The sequence below is a fragment of the Phyllostomus hastatus genome, unplaced genomic scaffold (assembly GCF_019186645.2).
Source record: "Phyllostomus hastatus isolate PE091 unplaced genomic scaffold, TTU_PhHast_1.1 phas_contig_80, whole genome shotgun sequence".
Taxonomy (NCBI): domain Eukaryota; kingdom Metazoa; phylum Chordata; class Mammalia; order Chiroptera; family Phyllostomidae; genus Phyllostomus; species Phyllostomus hastatus.
Window position 1 is genome coordinate 10,866,945 of NW_025333960.1, and position 24,152 is coordinate 10,891,096.

General features: G+C 41.7%; 1 protein-coding gene across 3 annotated transcripts in view; it reads right to left on the reverse strand.

Annotated features, from left to right (window-relative positions):
* Positions 1-18,817, reverse strand: part of PTPRM (protein tyrosine phosphatase receptor type M) — an 811,120-nt gene extending 792,303 nt beyond the window's left edge. For 2 of the 3 annotated variants that reach the window (XM_045849822.1, XM_045849820.1), the window contains exon 1: positions 18,049-18,817. In XM_045849822.1, the coding sequence (XP_045705778.1) occupies positions 18,049-18,121 (73 nt within the window). In that variant the 5' untranslated portion in view covers positions 18,122-18,817. The remainder of the gene's footprint in view (positions 1-18,048) is intronic. The other variant, XM_045849821.1, reaches the window with a different exon arrangement.
* Between the last annotated feature and the right edge of the window lie 5,335 nt (positions 18,818-24,152).

A 24,152-nucleotide genomic window follows, 5' to 3' on the forward strand; every position in this document is an offset into this window, starting at 1 on the left:
ATGTAAACCAGTCAAAAGAGAAAAATTAAGGAAACAAAATTTCAACTGAATAAAAGCTTTTTCATGTAATTTTAAATGGACAAAGAAGGGTATCAAATCCCTTTGATATTTGAATTCTGTTTCTCATGGATGCTTTTAAAATAATTTTTTAAAAGTTTTATTTTAGCCCTGACTGGTGTGGCTCAGTGGGTTGGGCAACATCCTGCAAACCAAAAGGTCACCAGTTCATTTGGTTCCTGGCCAGGACACATACCTGGGTTGTGGGCCAGGTCCATGACTAGTCATGCAAGAGGCAAGCAATCAATGTTCTTATTTCTCTCTTACATCGATGTTTCTCTCCCTTTCTCCTGCCCTTCTCCTCTCTCTAAACATAAATAATCCTTTTTTAAAAAAAGTTTTATTTAAAAATGTAACATTTACCACACAGCATACATTTTTCCTCCTTCTCAACTACATAAGTATATGTTGCAATGTTTTGGATGTAAATATCAATATGCAAGAAAGTGTCCAATTTTAAAAAATTATTTAACTGGATACACAAGCATAAAAAACAACTATCTAGAGTCAATGCCTCAAATACCCTGGAATTTATCAGCATTAGCTCCTTGCTCAGGAAGACCAATTCACTGGACTAGAGCAAGATCTATCCCTTGTTAGATCTTCAACTGTTTTGTCCTTTAGCTTAACAGTTCTGACAGTTATGTCACAACATAGTCTCCAGAACGAGTAAACTCATCTGTTGACTCCATTTTGAAAATCTTCCTGCAATGTGAAAACACTAGCCCGGTAAGTGTCCTGAGACTCAGTGTTCTCCTTCATTCATTCTCCTCTCATCCCATTACTGAGGGGCCGATGCCCTTTACAACTGAACCATCTGTGCAACCCTTCCTGGACTGGAAGCTACCCAGTCAAAAGGATACATACACAAAGATCCAGAGTCTTGAAACAGAAGCAGGTTAAGTCCATGGTATGTGCAGAATGAGTCTAACTGTGTCTGATATAGACAAAGAACTGACAGGAACACTGTGTTAGTGGCTTCAGATTCAGGCTGGTCAAGTTCAAATCTCAGCTTTCCCCTTAGAACTTACCTGAGCTTCATCACTTTGCTTAACCTGGGAGCTTATTTCCAAGTGTGTAAAATAGGAATAATGTAGGTGGTTATCAGTATTAAATAAGGTAATGTATATTAAAAGGCACTTAGAGTAATGCCCAGACATTTTAAGTATCCAAAAAGCATTAGTGATCATCCTTTGGTTATATTGTAATACTTGGACCCTTAAATAGTCTGTGCTGATTAGAAATAAGGCAGATAAAGCACCAGCCAGTGTCCAACACAAACATGGCAATGGTTACACTTCACTTAGCATTTCTCTCCATTTGGACCATCACTCACTGTCCTGTCCACACCCTTCAGAGGAGAAACAGAATATCAAATAGCCTGTCCACTGATAATTCCATTGGAAGAGGAATGGTGATGGTCCAGTAGGATATAGATACCTGTTTGGTTCACCGCTTTGTTTTAAAACCCACTTACTGCTCAAGATGAAAATGCAGGAAGGGGAAGAATACAAGGAAAAAGAGAAAGTTTAGGACCATGATAGCAGTCATGAGAATAAAAAAGCCAAGATTTTGATTCCTGAATCTTCCCTAATCCTCCATACTTTTCCAGCTTCTGGCCATATTCCCCTCCGGCACAGTCATACTTAAATACAGCAGCAAAAACCAGCTACTGCAAGGACACAGAAGGGAAAGAAGCCAAGTCACTAACATGATCTTCCAATTAAATGAAAAAAAAAAAAACTATTAACTTTGTCCCTCTCTTCAGTTTCCCAGGCCTTTTCCCTTCTGAATCCACTCTAAGTAGATGACACTACCTTCAAAAACTAGCTTGCTTAGGAGGCATTCCATTTTTGGCAGGGGTTGGGGGAACAGTCAAAGGAAATATTATTTGGAGGTCTCTACTCTCCCTTCCCTCTGAATGGCACCTGGGTACTTCCCACATGCCTCATGGGCAGCTCCTAATTTCCACTGGCATGCTGCAACCCTACACCCTGCCACTGTGAGCTGACCCCTGCAGAGCCCTGCCTCGGGATCTTCATTCCTGCAGACTCAGCTTTAAGCTCTCTTACAAGGCCAGCCCTCAGCTTACCTGTGTGGCCCTCGAGATTTTCTGTGAGCTCTTGTGAGCAAACCCTCATGTTGGACAGCCTCATGTCCCGAGTAGCCAATGCAGCCTGGCCCCCATGGCCTCAACACAGAGCTCATCCAGGAGTCCTTCCCCACAGAAGGTGCAGCCACTTCCTAGGGCAGGAAGACTGTTCTGCCTCATTTCACTCTGGTCCTACATAATTATTTATGTTTGGAAAAGACTATCCCTTGCAAACAACACTTGACTATTATAATTATTCAGGATCCCTCACTGCTGTGTTCAATTTAGTCTATGGAACTGAGGCATGAAAGAAATCCTCGGGAACAAGGGGTGACTCAGAATAGAAAAAACAGTATGCATTCAGAAAGCATCCAAAGAGGAAAAAAAACGCCAACTTAATTCCCACTTATAAAGAGAGAGGAGTCACCAGGTAGCTAGCTGGTTGTTGTTTTCACTAAAAGCAGGCCTAGGAGGAGCGCAGCAGGTGCAGAACGAGGAGCACAGGTTAGCTCCACAGAATGTCCTGCTCAAACCGAAACCCTGAGAACAATGCCAAGACAGGGTGTGTGACAGCAACACAGCTCACATGTGGCAAGGACTTCATAGCTAAGACAGCAATTTTTCTAATTATTTAATCTGATACCCATAATTGTCTTAGGCACTCGATGTATTATAACATCTATTTTATTCTTCAGGCACTTGAGTCAAACTTGGAGGTGACCCAAATGACGTGCAAGATGGGAACAGAACCAAACATCAGAGCCCAGAGGTCCAGTTCTGGGATCCTTCTCACCCTTAACAACAAGCAAACCACCTTGTCTTATCTCCAGCTGCTCAGGAGTCTTTTCTTTTCTTTCTTTTCTTTTTTCTTTTCTTTCTTTCTTTCTTTTGACACCAAGAGGTTTATTTTTTTTTATTTTAATTGTTGTTCAAGTACAATTTTCTGCCTTTTACTCCCATTCCAGCCCACCCCCCCAACCCTCCCCATCTCCCTCCTGTTTCCACCCCCCTTTGTTTTTGTCCATGTGTCCTTTATACTTGTTCCTGCAAACCCTTCCCCTTTTCCTCTGAAATTCTCTCCCCTCTCCCCTCTGGTCACTGAAATAGAGAACAGGCTGACAGTGACCAGAAGAGTCTTTCCAAAATAAATTCTTATATATAAATTTGCATCTGTTAAGTGGCCATTATTTCACAAATTATTTTGGCAAAAGAATCTAAATCCATGTTTTAAAAATCACTCTGAAAGATACTAATATTCTCTTAATATTCACTTATTCTATTTTTCTTAATGCACAGTTTATTTTGGGATGAATCTCCCCAATAACATTGCAAAAGATATGATTTAAGTAATGAAATATATAACCTATGTACTATAAACTGTTATATACCAAATAGTTCTTTTCCATTGTGATTACAGTTAGACCCAACTCATTGGATTGTTTTAAATCCTCCAAATATGGTTCTAGATACTTTCTTTGCCTTTGTCCAACCTCAAAGGAAAAAGCAATTTGTTCTAAAAAAGGTGATTAACATCAATCTCCAAAGGCCTGCCTACTTCCACCTGAAGCAAGTCTTAAATTATCTGACCTTAGTAGCATTTTGCCCCTGAAATCACTAAGGCCCACAGATAAGAGATTTACAAAGGATTTTACACTTTTTACCTCAATCACATGCTAAGCACAAGAAATTATAAAAACAATTCTATCCAGGGGATTTGAAGTGAAACAGAAGACAATATTCTGCCCTCTTCTGCTCATGAAAAATATGGATAATGTCTCTAATCAATTAATTTCATTCAAGGTACTTAGAAGCCAAGTACTTTTCCTTTTAATTTACTATTTCAAAGGACTGTGAAATAGCAGTACTTACATTGCACTGCTGGGATTCACCAAATTGACAATATTTTTAACATCAAAATGAGAAACTGTACCAAATACTGAAGCATACTTGAAAGTTATTACATGTGCTTTGCACCCAACAAGCAGGGACAAGAACACAAGCTTTGGTCCCAAGAGATGCTGGAGGAAAGGAGCACTTTGGGGTTCATAAAGAGTTGTACCCACTATCTGTGTGACATCCAAAACTGTATTGGGGCCTCAGTTCCATAAAGCATAAAATGACAGTGCCACCATTTTCATGTTACAAAATTGCTTTGGTAGTAAATAATAGGTAAAGGACCCAACACGTACATGGCTATATTTCCTCTTCCCTTGCTCCTCGGAAACCAGAGGAAATTGACGTAAGTGTGTCAATAAGATTACAAATGGAAGAAAACCTGGGACTGGGGAACCACACCCTATGGAGTTTGAAGACATAAAACATACAAGGCAACACTCCAGGTTATTCCATGGTCAAAGTCAAAGGGCTCTAACAGTGACTGCAGCTATCACAGACCAGGCACTGTGTTTTCCATTGGATATCCAAGGAGCTGAACATCATCCCCTTTTCACAGATGAAGAAACTGGCCTCAGAGAGGCCATGTGACTTTCACAGCTGATAAGTGACACCGATAGGAGAAAAACTCAGTTAAGTCAGGCTGCAACCAACTTCAGAATATACATAGAGACACATGAGCTTATAAAATTTACTGATAGATTGATTAATTTTCAGTTATCTGTGTGACCTCTAAAGCAAACCCATGAATCAGAATATCACTGAATGACCCTATTTACAGATTAGGAACTGAGTTCACTGAAGTTAAACAACTTCCCTCTCAGATGACAGTAAGTGGCAGGGTGGACCCCTGAATGCAGTTCTTTCAACCCTAAATTCCTTTTTTTCATGCTGCCAGTGACTTTTCAACTGTGTTCTATAAAGCAGAGGCATCTCAGAGCACAGGCACTGGGTTCTGACCGACCCCTGTATGGGACCCAATTCCCCACCTCTCCTTGTATCATTTACAATGTGACCCTGCAGCCCCACATAGAAAGGAGTGAGGTCTACTTCCCCACCCTGATTGTAGGCTGGCCTTCTGACTGGCTTTGACCAGAAGAATAAAGTGGAACTAACAATGTGCCTTTCCCATGTGTAAGCCAAGAAACCTTGGTGCACTCCGCCCTCTCTCTGGAAACTCTACCTGCTAGATAATGAAGGACCACATGGAGGAGAGCCCGGCTGTCTCAGGAGAGGCCATCCTAGACCAACCTATAGCCAGTAAACCCCAAAATATCAAAAGAGCCTAGCCAAGATCAGCTGCACAGAGACTTATACATAAAGTACACCAAGCTCAGCTTAAAATCACAGACCACCCATGGGACATTAAAATAGTAAGTGGTGTTGTTTTAACCCACCAAGTTCTGTGAGGTCTGTTTCATAGCGATAGCTAACCATTATACATTGTTCCCCAATTTGGAGTGTCAATTTTTAAATCTGCCCACAAAAACTTTGTTTAACCAAAAGATATTTATGCTTTCTTACCTATATAAAATTTTGCTTAACCAAAAGGTTTTATGGCTTTAAAAAATAACTTGAGAACAACTGAACAAAACTATAATAGCCTCTAAACTCTCTTTCTACTCCTGTGACTACATTCCATGGTGCCACTAGAAAGTAAACAGAATGCACACACTCAAAAGTTACCTTTAGGACACTGGTAAGATTGGAAACTAATTTATTTTCTGTTACCACCATCCACTTCTGAAAAACCTTAATATGCTGATAATGATAATATAAAGTAAACAAATTAGAATGAGGTGAGAAAAGTCAAGAGGAGACTCAGAATCAAGCCAGGAAAAGGAACCAGAAGGGAGGTCCTACTTCACAGATTGTCGTTCTGGGTGTCTTGTGGTTTTTGTCCAGCCAGCATCCACTCTCTTCAGCTGGTAACAGGACCCGTTCGTCTGTGCAGAATGTTCATTTCCTCACGCTTACTCCATATGGTTAGGTGTGCTGACCACACCCCCATCCCACAGTGATTGGGCCAAGCAGAGGGTGAGGTTAAAGTAAAAGCAGGTGGTGTGAACTGATGCAGTGAGCCCAACAGTAGGAGTGATTTGTACTGTTGAAGGAAAGAATCTCTCTTTCCACTGGTCTTGGAGCTGGAGGATTCAGCCTATAGGTACTTCCAAACATCAGACAGAGGGAAAGATGCTTAGAGAGGAAGACTGAGAACCCTGATGACCGAGTTGAGTCCCTGGGACAGTCATGCCCACCCATAGCCTTTTCTGTTACTTACAAGAGCCAACAACTTTCCTGTTTTCATGAAAACAGGCTTTGAGTTGTTCTGTTCTATTCAGAACACACATTTGAATATGGCTTTCTAACAGCTAACATAAAGAGGAAAATTTAACGGGTTATACAATTCACTTTGTCCACAAGAAGAAACTAACTGCACAAGAGAATCATACCTTTTCCTAGAACTAAGACCCAGAAGGAAATCTTCTTCTCAGAAGGTCACTATAAAGATTCAGTATTGTATAATATAACACACCGCAGTATCTTTCCAACAGATACAACACTCTATTTGAAATACTTTCGCATAGGGTGCACCTCAACACAGGTGGAAGGCATCAGTAAAAGGCACTGTGCATCTGCATGTATGGGGAAGGCAGACATAACACAATGTGCACACCCCATGCTCAGAGGACCTGCCTTTGTTAGGAAGGGAGACAGCTTTGCCTCCCAAAGCTTCCATCGATTCTCTCAGGCATGCTTTTATAAGCTTCTGGGCAGCAATAAGTTTGAGAATATCACATCCTCTCAGCATTGTACCCAGCACATAATTAGTGCTCAACATAAGATTTTCACTTACTATCAACTATTGCAACTATCAATTCTAAGTTCCTGAAATAAGGCTTTTATCTATATTGCCAATATTACAGTAGAAAATCACAGCCTAAACAGTCTAGTTGCTGCAGAGCCTTTGGTGGCACCTGTGAATGGCAACTACATCCTCAAGTACATAGAAAAAGTTTCCTTTGTGAACACCTTCCTTTGTGCAGAGGCAGCCGATGCCAAGTGTGAGAAGCATCTAAAATGCTTCAGACATCCCTTCAACACCCACTACCTCTTAACAAGTAAATGCATGCTGTATCAGGCATGCTTTCAGATCTGACCCGGTGTTCTAGACATTTCTCCTGTCCTCATCTATCAAAAATGACCCACTGATCCAGGCCCCATTCTCTTACACCATGATATCTGACAAACCAATTTGAGCTAAGATATAGTAGATGACAAGCATCACGCTTTTTAAATGATTGGAGGAACCTCATAGATCTTTGAATTAAATGTCTTCATATCACGAATGAGAAATCTGACATCTAAGGATGTCAACTTACTGAGGTGACAGCTACTTGAGGATGTCATATTTAAGATGACTTAATAAGCCACCTCTCCCAGAAATGACATTTCAACAAGTACCTTTCTTTCTGGTCAAAATGATGAGCTAGTAGAAATTTCAAGTGCTTTAACAGACTGGTATACCCATTTTTAGGTTTGTGAGTATCTGAAGCATTACTACAATCAAAATGCCAAGTTTCTGGCCCGTGCTTGTAGGGTCCCTAAGGACAATAATGCTACAGTGCCCATATGTTTCAGCAAACATGAGATAAAGGAATAAGTGATGGAAAATAATCTTCCTAATATCATCTTGTCTCATAATCTTCTTTGAATGAGACATCTCGACATGCACCTCATATCTACAAATTCAAAGATCTAAGATCAAACAACTAGCTCAGTTGTTTGGAGCATCATCCTGTAAACCAAAAGGTTGTAGGTTTGATCCCAGGTCAGGGCACACACCTATGCTGCGGATTCAGTCCTTGGTTGGGATGCATACAAGAGGTGACCAATCAATGTTTCTCTCTCACATCCATGTTTCTCTCCCTCTTTCTCTCCCTCCCTTTCTCTCTCTCTAATCAACAAGTATGTCTTCAGATAAGTGTTAATAAAAGATCTAAAATCATCCGTGTTATTATTATTCTAAAATATCTCTATTCTTTCACTATAATATACTAAAAACTCCAGACTGATATCATACTTACTAAAGGCTACCAAGTTAAAGATGGGTATGCAGCAGATAAGTTCTTATAAAGTACCTTGTTTCATAATTCATTTTCTCTTCTGACACCAGAAAGCCTCTGCTTCATAAAAGAAATACTCTTCACTAAATTACATCTTGATATGTAAAATTTCATGTAATGATCCCCAGATGCTTTCTTAACAATAGTCAGAGAAGATGTAAAAAATTCTCCAAAGGCAGGGTTTGAGTCATTGCTAATTTCAGTAGTCTTTCAACTTTAATGAGCATCAGACCCATCTGAGGTGTTTCTTTACCAGTTTCTGTCACCTGGCTCCAGAAATTTTTGACTCAGTAGGTCTATGGGGCCAGGAATATGCATTTTTAACAAGAGCCTCAGGTGACTCCAATGCAGGTGCCCCACAATGCTTTCCATGGACTGACCAGTGTTGGTTTTCCATGGTGTCAAGTCTGAGATGATCATTTCATTATTTTCAGTTATTTTGCTCTTAAAACATAATATTGGCCATATATTAATGACAGATGTGTGTATATAACCGCATCTACACACACATCACCTATAAAACCTGCAGTTACAATTAATTATCAAAGCCTTAGACCAAGGAAGGGGATCTCTTAGTTTAAGTCATATGAAATTGCCAAAATTCAACCCCTTCTGACTTACACAAACAACAGACTCATGTGGTTAAACCTACAATGGACAGGGATGATGTCAGAACAGACCAATCCCCTCTTTTCCTCACCACTGAGCTAACATAACTCTGTCATCTCAAGAGGCCTCCTAACATCACGGCACTGGTTCTCTTGTTCAGTCTTTACTAGGAAACAACAAGGTGTGTTTCCAGAAAAGAAAACTGAGGCTCAAAAATTTTAAGTAATACATCCAAGGCCACTTGGTCAGTGGTAAAAACAGAATTCAAAATCCGGAATACCTGATCTGCACCAGGAGGTGAAAGTAAGGATGGCAGGGAACTCTGACCTTCTTTCCACACCCCAGGGACCCCACAGCTGACACCAGGGCCTTAACACCCTCCACTTGCCCAAGTCCCTCTGTGACCAGGCAGGACTTGGCTCCAAACCTTCCAAGAGTCAGTAACTCAGGACTGTCAACAAGCTGCCCACAGTGGCTCCCAGCCCACTGAGCAGCCCTGGAAAGAATGGGAGGGGCTTTGTGAAAAGCCACACACAAACCACAAATAGAATGAACATGGTAACAAACAGAAAATAGAGCAAGAACCCCAATAACATACACACATGACATGACGCCAGTAGGTAACAATTGTGAAGATTTACACCACATTCAGTGGTCCACATTTCAAAAGTGAAGGAAGTGAAGACCACAGTTCTTGCGATTGTTGTCAAAGTAGCCTCTTTTTATTAAGTTCCACCACCTGCAAGTATACCTCACTGGATAAAAAAGGAACAGGATGCCTACGGTACTCCAGACAAGCCAATGTTAACAGGAAGAAGTCTGAGCTCTGTGTAGGTATAATTAACTTCATTCTATATCAGATATAAAAATTGCAGAGATAATTCTATTATTCTCTGTCACAGCAACTTCTTACTAGCAAACCATGGTTCTTTTAATATATCAGTGACTAAATCAAATTCTCCCCAGAGTCATGATAAATCCACCACATAATAAATTTCTCTTTTGGTGATCAGTATAATATCAAAATTCTACTTTCTGGCAATAACTGAATTATAAATTTTTATTATATATGATAAGATTATAGGTTTACTCTTACATATTTAATTAATAAAAGATTACACTTTTCCCTTAAATTTAGCAACTGAATCTCTACAGTTATAAATTGCTAAGGATACCAAGCACAAAACCCACCACTTTAGCCTATTGTTAAGATTACAAACACTTTGAAAAGTCAAACTCAATAAAAAGAAAAGGAAGAAAGAAACAGCCATAAACATAAGTAGTTTGATATTTTTTTCTTCCCTACGGGAACTTCATTCATTCATTCATTCATTCATTCAACAAATATTACTAAGTGATTATTACATGCTAAGCATTGCCCAGTGACTTCATTTATACATTATCAGCATTTATTTTAAAAGGAATGCTTGAGGCTGCTTTATAATTTTGTATCTAGAGAGAAAGCAGTAAGTCAATTTCAATTCCTGTCATGTAGTTATGATAGGATTTAAAGTACCTCAAACTATCCCAACCAAGAAGAGAGATTGAGATAGGATCCATCAAAACTGGACTGCAAAACTGGTGTGGTCCAGTGAGTTCCCTTTCAGCAGCTGTCAAAAGCCCATGTTCAAACCTGTTCTGATTTTATCTCAGGAAGCAGGGGAGAAGTAATGGACCCTCAGTAACCCAAACTAAAACATATTCTTTTCATTGTATGCAATAAATCTGCTTTCTGCATACTGAATAGGAATGAGAGATTAAAACGAATAGTCACCCATCTGAAAACAAAGTGATGCTCTGTAAGCTTTTAGGTTTTGCAGCTCATAAAAAGTAAATGCTTTGCTTTCTGCTTAGGCTGCTGTGTTTTGAAATAAATCATTCTGTTAAACAGTGGCCTTTTCCTGTAAGGGAGATTCTAAAATCTTACCCATTTTAACAAGACTCTGACAACTCTTAACGCTCATTCACTCTCTCTTGTACACCCTGTAATCATTGATCTTTGGCCTTTCCCATTCACCCCAGTTCTTAAGGGAAGTGCCACAGCCTTCTTCTAGCATATCCTCCACCCTCCATTTTCTCCTTGCTTTCAGCCCAGAGCCCAGCACTTGTGTTTCATATAAAAAGTTTTTAATGACTCTTTAGTCTTCTGAGTTGTAAAGAGTCAAACTTACTGAATCAGATTTCCATGCAAATTTTAATGACTTCCTGATATTATATACATATATATAGATTATAATATATACTATATATTATATATCACATATGTGACTGATATACATATTAGTCATATATACTGTAGGTATATATATTATATAGATCAGTCAGATAAAAAATATTATACATATATCAGTCTCATATATACACTGTAGGGGTGTGTGTGTGTGTATATACCTACAGTGTTATAACAGTAATCTCTTGCAGCTGTAAGCACAGTATACAAGCTACTTCATATGAATGCTATGCACCTACACATGGCCATTCACTCCTATCTTTTCTGGTCTACTACTGAAAGGTCTGATGAAGAAGGCCCCAAAGGTTAACATGAAGTCTCACATAGTTGGCAGATATACACTACTACTTTTAATTTCACTGCTATATATAGTATAGCAGCAACATATCTTAAAGCAAAAAAATGAGAATTTCATCACAGATGAGTCTAAAGTTGTCTTAGGGGAGGTGTTTAAGCAACAACAAACTAAACTATTACAGTGGAACTACAACTTCCACTAAAGAATTTAATTCCACAATAAAGAGTCAGAGATACACATACAGGAAGATGAAGATCCATTAAATAGCGTGCCTTCCTTCAGCTGTGAGTCCAGAAAGCCTGCTACCAGGAAGGCTGGGCATTCTGACTCAGGCAGGTGGGGTTAGGGATGCAGCTACACCTAGTGATCAGCTGTGGATCGCAGCAGCAGGAGCAGACAGGAGGAGGCTAGGCTGCCATGTGAAAAGCACTCTGCGACTGATTGTCTCAAAGTCTGGTGACAACATTTTCGAGATAAATCTGTTAAATGACATCACAATCATTCTTATTTGCCTGGATGCTACATGACAGAGATGCAATGATTGTCTTTTGTGGATAACAGGAAAACAAGGCTCAACTTTAGGTTATACACTGTCAGTACTTTAAAGAGATGTATAATGAAAACCTTTCATTTTCCATTTGAAAGTTGAGTTCATTTCCAAAGGCAAAGTTTCACATTTCCACAATAGAATTCTGAAGTCTATTACATTAATGCCCAGTCCTCTACTAAGGAAGTCCTTGTTTCTCCCCATTTCAGGAGATTTTGAAACTTTTAATAGATCGATGACTTGTATGGTAAGTCTATCTTCCTTAACTTGCCTTAGCTCACTGCCATCCTAATGCTGCTCCCCCACCAAAAATGGGCCTACATACAGTAAGGGTTCAATAAATATTTACTTGAATTAATGGCATTATTTTAATTATTTTAAGGCACACAGAGCTCTGTGCTTATTTATAACAAGCAAACAAATATCTTCTATATATGATATCAACACACAAAAGTTTCCAATGGCTAATCATCACTGCAAAATTTAATTAAAACTCTATATTGTGGTAAGTAAAATTATAGAAAACTTTTTTTACAACTGGCTGGATCCAATATCTTCCCCAGATCAGACTATTATTTGAAATGTCACGCTGGCAGCTTCACCTAACAATCACATCAATCTGTTTATAATTTTGGCAGTGTTAATCAAGACGCTAATAAGTCCATGAATGTATATTATATTTTCACCCCCAGCTCTCTTTCAGCTCTTGTCAAGAAAGGCTAAAAAGGCAGAATGAGGATCTCAGCGCTTTTAGAACAGTAGTTGTCACACTTCAGCAAGTAGCAGAATCCCCTGGAGGGCTTGTTCCAACAGACTGCTGCCAGCCGCCCAGAGTTTCTGATGCAGTAGGTCTGGGCCTAGCCCCGAGTCTGCATGTTTAACAAGTTCCCAGATGCTGATGCTGCTGGTCCAAGGACAACACTTAAAGAACTACTCTTTTAGAACAACGTTTCTCAAAATGTGGCCACAAACCAGGATCACCTGGAGATGCAGTGGGCTACTCCAGGGCCCTTCCACTTCAGAATCACCATGGCCTCACTATAAAAATCAATGTTGGGAAGGACCACTCCAGGTGATCTTGGGCACACTAAGTTTTGAGAAGCATAGGTTTAAACACAGGTTGCTGTCTTCCCAGGCTCAACACCCACAGGCCTCCCCAAGGTCACGGAAGCTGCCCAGGTATAGGATGTACACTTGATCTACCTGCACATTTTGTCACTCTTGATTACCCTCCCTTCACTTTCCATATGTTCCACCCTTAAAGAGAGTGTAAGGGCAGTGACTCTTCCCTGCCAGGATCTCCAGTTGCTTACACCTGAGCACACATCTGTTTCCTTCTCATGCCTGTTTCCTTTTATTTTTTTCTCAAACAGTACCACCCTTAATTATGCCCTGGCCTTGCCAGCCGCCCCACCAATGGTGGTGAGGGTGGGGGGAAACTGCAGACTACCAAGGTTGATGACTAAGCCTTTCCTACTCCCCACCCAACACCAACCTTACTTATTTTCCTCTCTCTAGTTTTTTTGGAGCTGCAGTGTACACTCAGGCTTTCTGATGACTAAACTGAAAACCACGGCAGTGTCTTAGGAACCCAAGAAGCTAACTATTCCTATGGTAGGAAGTTTCTATTATTTTGTATCTTTCTAAAATTTTTCATTAGTTACTTTGAAAAACTTTAATAATTAAACTTTCTGTTAATTTATAAAATAAACTTATTAATATATTGATTTATAAAGATAATAAGCACACAAAGATAGGAAACTATACGGACATTTGTGGGAAAGTTGGATTTCAAAGACAAGAATCTTAGAATTAAACTTAAAAGCAAAATGGATACCACCCTTAGGAAAAATGTTATACTGTTGAAAAAGATGTAACTACTTATTCAAACTCCTGACCCTCTAACCAAAAACTATGTCTTAAGATACATCTATAGTAACACTCACTCTATAATGCTTAATAGAATCTAAAACAAAAGCTGAAGGGAAACTATACTTAACTCCACAGAGGTGGAGTTAAATGGGTATATACAGTTTACTGATTTCTAGAACGTATTACAATTGTTATGGAACTATGAAAAAATTAAATAAAGTCATCAGCCTTTATAGAACTGTCACAGAAATACATATTAAAACTTACTTTTCCCCAAACTAAAGATTATGCTTGAATCATATGGGATTTATATAATCTGAACACATAATACAAATTACTTGTTCACTGCGTTCATTTAGAATTATTCCAACCTAGCTTTATATATGTTCACTTATCCACACATAACTATATGTAACTTCTCTTCTGAAAACCTGTAAAATAACCCTTTGACAACATAAGAGACTAAATCCTTTAATTTTCCAGATCAGAGAAATTTATTGCACTCAAGCAATATTTCTTTACATTCACATAACACTAAAAATGTTTAGTAATTTCTTACGTATTTCTTTCATGCTCACTGATTTCAATTTGAAGCATTTTCATCATATCAATTATCAGTCTAGTAAAGCACCGTAAAAATGTAAACTGTCATGACTCTAGTCACCCAAAAAAGAAAAAGTCAAACTGCTAAACTAATCTAGCCCTGCTCTTTGTAAATCTAAATACTTTAAATTGTTGTCTCTTGAAATAATTTTAGACTTAAAAAAAAGTAGCAAAAAGCCATACAAGGATTTCAAGTACATTCTTCACCTGCCTTCCCCAAATGTGTACATTTGACCAAAACTAAGAAATTAAACATTGATACAACAGTACTAACTAAATTTGACTCTTTCCTCACATTTGTCCTTAAAAGAGTATTTTGAAAAATGAATTTCTCAATAAGAATCCTAAATTCACAGGGTTAAGGTTTAACCTATTCCAAATACTGTAGTGAAACAATGGCCTGATCTGTTTGCATTTCTGTTTATGCAGATCAAAAGCTTGCTTGACAGAACTTACACATCAGTCCCATTACAATGTAAAACTAAATACTTTGTTGTTTAGTATGTATTACACTTTGGCTTTTTGAGAAACTGAGTCAAAGAGAAATTACATGACAGCTGTTTGGCTTCTCACTATGGAAAAAAATTTCAAGCAAAAGTAAAATGATTTAACTTTCTTCTTCACAGCTTACTTGTATAAATTTTTTCAAAAAAAATTATTTTTAATGATCATTAAAAGCCTAGAAGACAGAAAGTCTTCAGTATTTTGCCAAACAAATATTATGATATTTAACCTATGTTTTTTGCCTAACAAATTAAATATTATAAAATGGATAGTATTTTTTAATGGAGTAATTACAGTAAATAAAGTTGTCATGGACAAAAAAATCTAATTCTTTTCTCTTTTTTCTCACAATAAGTAAAGCACTCTATTTCTGATGTCTGTCATTCAGATTACATGTAGTGCATTTCCAGAAATGATTAATTAACAATCATATAAATTCCAAACCCATTCCAAAAAAGGATATCAGAGTGAGGAGCACTGCAGAAGAGGAATAGCCAAGTACCTTGTGTATAAATCTTGGCTACATAAAAATCCCTCCACTGATTACATAAAACCTCCTGGTTTAGTCCACTGGGGGGCCTAAAGAGGACCCCTGAAAAAAGTTCATTTTAAATGAAGGAAAAATGCAAGCCAATTCTAATTTCTAAAATCACTTCTCTCCCTTTTGTGTCAGTAATTCACATACATTTTAAATGGTTGCAAATGATCAGGATTCACATTAGTAATTTATTCAACAAATAATGAATGCCTGATAGGTCTAAAGCTCTATGCTAAGTGTTTCATGGAGAACCAAGAGGGAAAAAATTGATTTTGCCCTCAAGAAGCTTACAATCTACCTTCTCTATCTTTAAAACTGATTCCTGTGTCAGGTGAAAAGTAGCCAATTAATACAGTTTCCAAAAGAATCATTAAAAAATGTATCAGTGTTGCTCATATCTCAACATACCAAAAAATCTGACTTTTCCAAACCATTGTCTCATACCTGTACTACCTAAAATGCAAAATAGAGAAGGGGGCTGGGGAAGGTGGGCTGCAACATAGCTGATCCTTGCACACACAAAATTTGCCAACTTCAAATTTTTTAAATTTCAACATTTCTGAGCAATCTCTCACATACTGTATTTCATTTCCCTCTTGTCCACAAATATACTAAGATAACTCTGGCTTTACAAATAAAAAGGAAGCACACTTCAAGTAATGGTGTGGTAGTTGAAACAGTGATATATTCCCTCCATCAATTTTAGTAAAAGGTCTCTTTTGGTTTGACTGATAGTTCAAATCAGCCTTAACAAAGACACAGATCAGTACTACCCAGGCTAAAATACTTCTTAATGACGAGGGACTAATTATGTAAATAGCCTATATAAATATTTGTTTCTACCCTCCTGCTCACAACTTAAAAATCCATCCAAATGCTATTTGACACAGCCTAACTTCAAACAAATCCCGGGCAGGGAATTATAGTTCTAAAGTCCTCACACTTACCTTCTAATACTAGTTGAGTGATAAAGCTCTAAAACTGGCAGTCTACTCCATATTTCACAAATAAGAAAGAACACAGGCCAAAATCTCCATCAATTTTTTATCATACAGAAGTGCATCCTTTTGTTAAATCCTCTAGAACAGGTGCAATTACCAGACAGTTAAGAAAATATTAAAGTTAGGAAAAGGGTATTTCTCTACTGAAATTGATAGTTTGGGTTTCACACCGCTGAGCCAATCAGCCAACTAATTACAGGCTCAACTTCATCTCTGCCGCCAACTGTTCAAGGGATCTGCAGCTCAGCAACACGGGAGACATCCTTTCGTGCCTGTATGACCCTTGGACTCCAAGAAGTAAAAATGTGTGTCTCCACAGGCCTAAGAGCCAAATGCCTTCAATGTTTAAAATATGCGTTTACTGCCAGTGAAAACTTGAAGGAAGGAAGGAAGGAAGGAAGGAAGGAAGGAAGGAAGGAAGGAAGGAAGGAAGGAAGGAAGGAAGGAAGGAGGGAAGGAAGGAAGGAAGGAAGGAAAAAAAAATATCCAACTTACTCATTCCTCCAGAATGGGCACCTACTTTACAACCCAAGTTTAAGGTTAAAAAGCGGGCTTTATACTGAAAGAAAAACAAGAAGCCCAGTGCCACCACTGTATCTGGCCCTTAATGAAACTAATACACATGAGAAAAAAAAAGTGTGCAAATGTGCAAGCGTTTGTTGTTTATCCACGAAAATGCTCCAGGTACTAACAGCGACATAGAGATGATTCCTGTAAATACAAGCGGGGATCCGCGGATAGACCCCTCTCCTGACCCCGGACTCCCCTCCACAGGTCTGTTCAGCCAGGGGTTCCTCCGGGCTCGGAACGCCCCTCGCGCGCAAGCTGGCACACAGGCTTCTAGACACACACACACACACACACACGCATACTCGCACTCATTGCCAGCCCCTTTTCTGCCCACCTGGGACCCCCGGGGCGGCGCGGCTGGGCTAAGAAAGTTGCCACTAGCCAGAGGCGCTCCGCTGGGGGTCGAGGATGTTTCGCGGGCGCAAGGCCACCGCGGCGCGAGGCCTGGGGTCCAGGCTACTCCCTCCCGGGCAGCCGCGTCCTCCAGCTGAGACCAACAAGAAACGCCCGTGTTGGCTTTCTGGAGCTGCCACGCGACCGCCGGGATGAGCCCCGGTCACCGGCGACCGGCCAGGGGCGGCGGGCAGGAAGGGCAGGGTGCAGAGCGACCGTCGCAGTCGCTGGAGCTGCTGCCGGATCGGGGCGATTGCCGCGGCCACAGCTGAGCACCGGCGAACCCTCCCGGCCACGGCTCCGGGTCCGAAGGACCACGCAGCGCCCACGCCAGGCGGCCGGGCGGCTGCAGCTCCGAACTTCAGGCAAAGTTTTCTGCTGTTCCTCTTGGAACCGGCCGGGGACTCGGAGTGGTGGCCGTCCGCCCCGAGCAGGAGCCCAGGCCGCGGAGGAGCGGGGGCCAAGATGGGGGCCTTGGCTCCAAGGTTGGTGCTCAAGCCTGGTCCGCAGCGCCAGCTCGAGTTCTAGGTGCCCACCTTCCCCACCGGCCGGTCACCCATCGCCGGCAAACAGGCAGGCGCGGTGCCCGGCCCGCCGCGCCCCCTCTCCGGACCGGCGGCCCGCCTTAGACTCTCCACCCGGGAAGTTGCCGGCGTCCCGGGCTCCCGCTCCAGCCCGCGTACCCCAGGCGACGGCAAAAGTGGCCCCGCTTACCTGAAAACGCTTCCCCTGCTGCAGTTAGTAAAAGTCCGACCAAAGTCACCAGGCAAGTCCCAAGCCTCCTCATGCTGCAGAGTGCGTGCCGGGCCGCTCCCCGGAGGCGGTGGGTGGGCGCGCGAAGGCGGACGGCGGACGGGAGCTTTGAGTTCAAGGCAGCTAGAAGAGAAGGGGAAACAGCCAAAAACAGAACCAGTACTCCAAAGTGCGAACAGTTGCAGAAGTCCGAACTCCAAAGGCTCCCGAGGCGAGGGGAGAGGGTTGTGGGTCCTCTTCCCCGGCCGCTGACCCCAGTCGGCGTCTGGCGCTGCTGCGAGGGAACAGAGGGCGCGTCGGCGGAGCCAAAATCCTCCCTCTATTCCGGCGGCTGCGCCCGCCACCTCTCTCCTTCCCCTGCTCGGGGGCTCGAGCCGTGCGTCCTGCCCGCTGCCTGTCCACCGGCAGCCCGGAGCCCAGCCCCCGGGAGGCGGCGCGCCAGTGGCCGAGCCCGCGCCGGCTCCGCGCGGGGCTCTTGCTCCCGGACTGACTGGCGGTGCCCCGCAGGCCGGCTGAAGGGAGAGCCCACGTCACGGCCGCCAGGTGCCACCGCGGTCCGCTAGAGGGCGTGAGCGTCCAGCCCCGCCGGCTCGCGTCCCTGAGCTGGGCGGCTGCGGCGCCTCTGGGAGGGAGCTCGGCTAGGGGCTGCCGCCGCTACTGTCGCCGCCGCAGATGCGGCGTCACCGGAGCTTAGAGGAACGGCGAGATGGCTTTCCACCCGTCCCCTTCCTGACCCCAGACTCAACTACCGGTTTGTGGCTGCCCCGGCAAGGAGCTGAGCCTCAGCCAGAAGTTTGTCCCGCGTCAGGAGCCTCTAGTAGTTCGCGAGAGCGGCGGGCGGGACTAGGGGCCTGAGGCTCTGCGAGAGCGGGGAGGCAGCTCCGTTCCCGGCCCCGGACTCCAGCGTTACCGAGCGGGGCCAGCTTCACGCCAGAGTCGCCAGAGTCGCAAGGTCCCCTGTCCCCGGTAGCTGCGCGAAAGGGGAGCTAGGTTAGGGAGGCTCCAAAGGTCCCCGGGCGAAACGAAGTTGGCGGACGCCAGGGGAAGGAGCGGGAGCCCTGAACGCCCCGAGGCGGCAGGGCTCCAGCTGGCTCTACGGCCCGGCGGATTGACAGGTCCCTGTCTCCGAGCCCCCGAACCCCCGAGGCAGGACGCGCTCTGCTGCTTCATTGTGCCTCCTCCGTCCCAAGTGGGCCGAAGAGGCCGTAGGTAGTGCACGCATGGGAAACGGCTTCACACCGAAATGAGTGTTTGGACAAAACCAGTGATTTCTGTATCTGGTGCAAAGTGTTGGGAAAGTGGAGAGAAGGAGGTGTGGGAAATGAATTGAATAATGTCTTGAAATTTACCATTTGGGGTATGGAATGACTATTTTATCAAGTGAGTAAAAAAGCTTCAAATGTTTCAGAAAAGAAACACTTTGTAAAATTGCCAAAAACAAACAACCCCCAAACCCTGTCTCTCTGAGGATATGCATAATGAGCAAGCACCGAATAGCTACAGAGCCAGGCCTAGCTAACTGAACACAATAGAAGGCCTGGGAAGAGATTAAATTAGACACCAAGAGTAACACGGTGTTCTAGCACAGGGAATGACCTGGGAGAGAAGGCAAATCCCTGATACAGGTGTGCCTCCCGGGTTCCTCTGCACTACTTTCTACTTTCACCTAGTGCTTATAAAGGTCTGTAAAGTACGTTGATCCCACACTCACCTCGTCCCTGTTTCCAATGGACTCCTCTTAGTTACTAGACAACTTTGCCTCTGATGTCTCAACAGGCATGCCCTTCCTTTCTTCAAGAATTCCACTTACTAGACCCAAATTTTCAGAAGTGCTCTTTAAAAGACTCTTTCTTAATCGTTTACTTCATAATATAACCTTACATCATCCTGTTACTTCCCCCAAATATGTACTTGTTGAGCATTATCTTTAACTAGAAAATGCACAGATGAAGTATCAGAGAGGAAGGGGAGTTGCACAACTGTATAGGATCAGCAAGTGAGGATGATCCAGTCTGTTATCTGGGTTTTCATTTTGTTGATGTTCTCTGTATACCATGAGGGAGACCAATTTTACCTTTTTTTTTTCAAGTGGTAATGTGTTTTCCATTGGAGCGTTCATGCTAGTAGATGTGTGGAGGATCCAGGAGATAGAAGTCAATCTAGTCACTTCTGAGTAACTTCTTTAAATTGCATGAAGAACTTAATATTAGGGTAGGATTTAATTTGAAAAGTATGTTCATTTGTTAGCTAATATCTATTAAGGCTATACTATATGCTAGGCACTGTGCTATGTGCTACAGGTTGTTTTAGACTGGGCTCTCCAGAAACAAACCTGAACACAATGATTTAATGGCAAGTGGGTTTTAGTGGGAAAGTAATGCCAGAAAGCAGTACAAGAGAAATGTGAAAGTGAGACAGAGGGGGAAAAGTCAATATAAGGTGTATTAATGAGCAGGTTACCACTGTGGAAAACTGGGTCTCAATCCCCTGGTGATCTCAGTGGAAAAGTATGGAAAAGCCTTAGAAATGGAGCACTCAGGACCATGGAAAAGTGGCTTGGTGGTGGGGTGGGAATCAGCTGTGTTCCTGCATCAGTGGAAAGAAAGCTCAGCAGGGACTCCAACTACTGCTACCTTGGTAACCTGAAGATACCCTTTCCCTTCCTTCTGTTACTTAAAGCTTAGTGGGAGGGAATGCATTTTCATCATCTCTGCTCTCTAACATTATGATGTTAAGCTAACTCTATCCTTATTAACCTGTAATTCACATTGCAAATAGAGGTGGGGTTTTGCCAGCAGCCCCTTCTCTTGCAAGTCATGACAACTACTGTTTCATTACTCCCTCTTAGAGCTAACTGGCCAAGGCAGTGTTGAACTCAAATGGAAGGCCTCTATTGAAAATAAATTGATTGGACTAACTCTAAATGAAAATGAATGTATTGGAATTCCTGTTGGAATTCTTTTAGTGGGACATTTGCTTTAACTTCTTTTTTCCAGGGTGGGGGGTTGTTTGGGTTTTTTAAAATTTTAGTCCAACATTGAGACACTTCTACCTCTCTAAGGACAATAGTAACATTACAGAGTGGCTGGTCAGAATTGGGGTACTGTCAGGCCAACCCCTGACGTTGGTGGGCTTGGAGTATTGGTACAAATGAGGACCAATCATATGTCTAAACATTACAAAGTTATTGATCATGCTACCAAGCTATTATATCTTCCTATCTTGACAAATGTAACAAAAATATTGAAAGATAAGAAAACCTGTAGTTTTTTTAATTTAAATTATTTTATTGTTGTTCAATTACAGTTGTCCATATTTCTCCCCCCCCCCACCCCCTCCAAACCCACCTGGCTCCCTTGCTTCCATCCTCCTTCTTGGTTTTGTCCATGTATCCTTTATAGTAGTTCCTGAAAACCCTTCATCCCACCGTCCCCTCCCCCCATCCCTCTGGCTATTGTTAGATTGTTCTTAATTTCAAAGTCTCTGGTTATATTTTGTTTGCTTTTTTCTTTTCTTGATGATGTTCCAGTTAAAGGTGATATCATATGCTATTTGTCCCTCACTGCCTGGCTTATTTCACTTAGCATAATGCTCTCCAGTTCCATCCATGCTGTCACAAAGGGCAGGGACTCCTTCTTTCTTTCTGCTACATAGAATTCCATTGTGTAAATGTACCATAGTTTTTTGATCCATTTATTTACTGATGGGCACTTAGGTTGCTTCCAGCACTTGGCTATTGTAAATTGTGCTGCTATGAACATTGGGGTGCATAGGTTCTTTTGGATTGGTGTTTCAGGACTCTTAGGCTATAATCCCAGCAGTGGAATTGGGTCAAAAGGCAGTTCCATTTTTAGTTTTCTGAGGAAATTCCATACTGTTTTACACAGTGGCTGCACCAGTCTGCATAGAAAACCTGTAGTTTTTACGTGACAAAAGTCAGCAAAATATCAAAGGCAACTGAATATATCATTTTGAGTGTCTGCATTTTCTGTTGGTAGTCTGTATGGATTAGGAATAAAATAAAGACATACATAATTCATTCATTACATATTTATTCCATAAAATTAATTTTCCCCTTATTTCACTAAAATCACTAACTATAATGAAGATTGTCACAAATTTGTGTTCCAGAGACAGCTGTGATCTGAAGCTGTGCTATTCTGTATGGCATACCTAGTCACATTTCATTTTTGTTTCTCAGCAGTGTCAGCTATATTGTGAATGCTCAATAGCCACATGTAGCCACAATAGCCACATAGCCACTGGATTAGATACTGTAAATATAGAACATTCCCATTATCATAGGAAGTTCTATTGGACAACACTGATAAAGGATTTGTGTATTCAAATTATTCCAAATTTGTGTATATATTTCCATCAAAAATGTAAGTTAAAATTTTAAAATCAGAAAATTTAGGAACTACTGGGCAAGATGGAGGCAGAGGTAGATACACTTTGCCTCCTCACACAACCAAAATAAAGTCTACAACAAATTTAAAAGCAAAAAACAACCAGAACTGCCAGAAAATTAAATTGTATATATGTCTGACAACCAAGAAGTTAAAGAAGAAACATTCATCCAGACCAGCAGGAGGATCAGAGATGGGCAGTTGAGGGGAAGAGGACTCCCAGCAAGGTGATGGCTAGAGGACCGAGCAGTCCCACGTTTGCATACGGATAAACTGGGAGGAACAACTGGGGGTCAAGACAGACCACGCAACCCAGGGTTCTAGCACAGGGAAATAAAGCCTCAAACCTCTGACATCAAAAACATGTGGGGGTTGCGGGAGTGGGAGAAACTCCCAGCCTCACAGGAGAGTTCATTGGACAGACCCACAGAGTCCTAGAATGTACACAAATCTACCCACCTGGGAATCAGCACCAGAAGGGCCCAATTTTCTTGTGGGTAGCAGGGGAAGTGACTGAAAACCAGCTGAGCAAGCAGCATTGTTCCCTCTCAGACCCCTCCACTGCATACAATGCCACAAGCCAGTGATGTGTCACCCTGGTGAATACCTAAGGCTCCACCCCTTACTGTGTAACAGGCACATGGAGACAAAAAATATGGCCTGAATGAAAGAACAGATCAAAGCTCCAAAAACAGAACTAAGCAATGAAGAGAGAGCCAACCTATCAGATGAAGAATTTAAAACACTGGCATTCAAGATGCTCACAGAAATGGTTGAATATGGTCACAAAATAGAGGAAGAAGTGAAGGCTATGCTAAGTGAAATAAAGGAAAATGTACAGGGAACCAACAGTGAAGGGAAGGAAACAGTGACTCAAATCAACAATTTGGAGTAGAAGGAAGAAAGAAACATTCAACCAGAACAGAATGAAGAAACAATTCAAAAAAGTGAGAAGAGGCTTAGGAATCTCCAGGACAACTTTAAAAATTACAACATCTAAATCGTAGGGGTGTCAGAAGGAGAAGAGAAAGAGCAAGAAATTGAAAACTTATTTGAAAAAAGAATGAAGAACTTCCCCAATCTGGCAAAGGAAATAGACTTCTAGGAAGTCCAGGAAGCTCACAGAGTCCCAAAGAAGTTGGACCCAAGGAAGCACACACCAAGGCATAATTACATTAGACAAGATGAAAGATAAGGAGAGAATCTTAAAAGCAGCAAGAGAAAAGGAGACAGTTACTTACAAAGGAGTTCCCATCAGACTATCACCTGATTTCTCAAAAGAAACCTTGCAGGCAAGAAGGGACTGGAAAGAAGTATTTGAAGTCATGAAAGGGAAGGACCTACATCCAAGATTATGCTATCCACCAAAGCTATCATTTAGAATGGAAGAGCAGATAAAGTGCTTCCCAGATAAGGTCAAGTTAAAGGAGTTCATCATCACCAAGCCCTTATTATATGAAATGTTAAAGGTACTTATCTAAGAAAAAGGAGATGAAAACTATGAACAGTAAAATGATAATACACTCACCACTATGAACAACTGAACCTAAAAAGAAATAAAAACTAAGCAAACAACTAGAACAAGAACAAAATCACAGAAATGGAGATCACATGGAGGGTTATCAGTGGGGAGGGTGAGAGGGGAGAATGGAGGAA